The following is a 1,080-nucleotide window of genomic DNA, read 5'->3' on the forward strand; positions in this document are numbered from 1 at the left end:
GCACATATATATATATATATATATATATATTGCGTTCTAATCCTACACTCGCACACTTACACACACCGAATATGTAAATCCCTACCCACCTTGCGCTCCATGTAGTATTCAACCAGCACATCTCTGCTGCCTGGTGCGCGTGCTTCGTACTGGTTTTCCATTCGGTTAGACGCTATGCACAGCAGTGTGATAGGAACAGTCTGGAAAGCAAAATTCGTCATCTTTGCCCACAAGGTGTAGAAACCCTGAAAAATACAAGACAGGCGTGTGAGAGTTTGTTGTGATAATGGACAACTGTGAGCATATCAAGTAAAGTAATGCCGGTCTCGGAACACAGAAAAGACGAAAATCGGATAAGCGATCCAACAGATTCAATTAGGATAGTCCCAATTCCACATGAAATATGCATAATCAGATACATCAACATCTTGTTCGTATAGGCTCATCCCCAAAAAAAAATTCTTTTAGGTTTAGGTTCTAGGGTTTACATACATATGCACACCTTAGTACAATGAACCATGTTTTAGGGTTTAGGGTTTACATACATATGCACACCTTAGTACAATGAACTATGTTTTAGGGTTTAGGGTTCTAGGGTTTACATACATATGCACACCTCACTACAAAGAACCATGTTTCATGATCCATCCTTATCCACATCCCACAAACCCAACTCACCAGCGCGGCGAAATCGTGGAACACAATGGCCTGGAAGGTGTGTTGGCGCTGCAGGATCCAGTGGTATACTGAGTACGAGCGAGTCATGGCTTTACTACCGTAGGACTTCATGGGATAAGAAGCCTCGTACAAGGGCTCGAGAGTGATCCCAATCTTCAGCAATTGCGTCATTTGTCTGACAACAAGGGCCTTGTACTCCTTCTCGCTGGGCATGACACTCAGCAGAGTCACAGTGTACCCCCGCCGCGTGTAGGATTCGGCCTGGCGTAGGATGACTGCGATGGGTGTATATGATGTGGTGCAAGTGAGTTCAAGTATATATATATATATATGCATATATATATATATATATGACATATGTATGTATGTATATATATATATATATAGTAGTAACTAAATATA

At 41.8% G+C, this 1,080-nt stretch overlaps 1 protein-coding gene across 1 annotated transcript; it reads right to left on the reverse strand.

The window, feature by feature from the left end:
• Window positions 1–678: 678 nt before the first annotated feature.
• SARC_16966 (hypothetical protein) lies at window positions 679–891 on the reverse strand (the record flags this gene model as incomplete). Its single annotated transcript, XM_014288931.1, has 1 exon — window positions 679–891. A coding segment is annotated over one exon (213 nt), but the record flags the coding sequence as incomplete, so codon positions are not given.
• Between the last annotated feature and the right edge of the window lie 189 nt (window positions 892–1,080).

Source organism: Sphaeroforma arctica, assembly GCF_001186125.1.
Source record: "Sphaeroforma arctica JP610 unplaced genomic scaffold supercont1.9402, whole genome shotgun sequence".
NCBI lineage: Eukaryota > Ichthyosporea > Ichthyophonida > Sphaeroforma > Sphaeroforma arctica.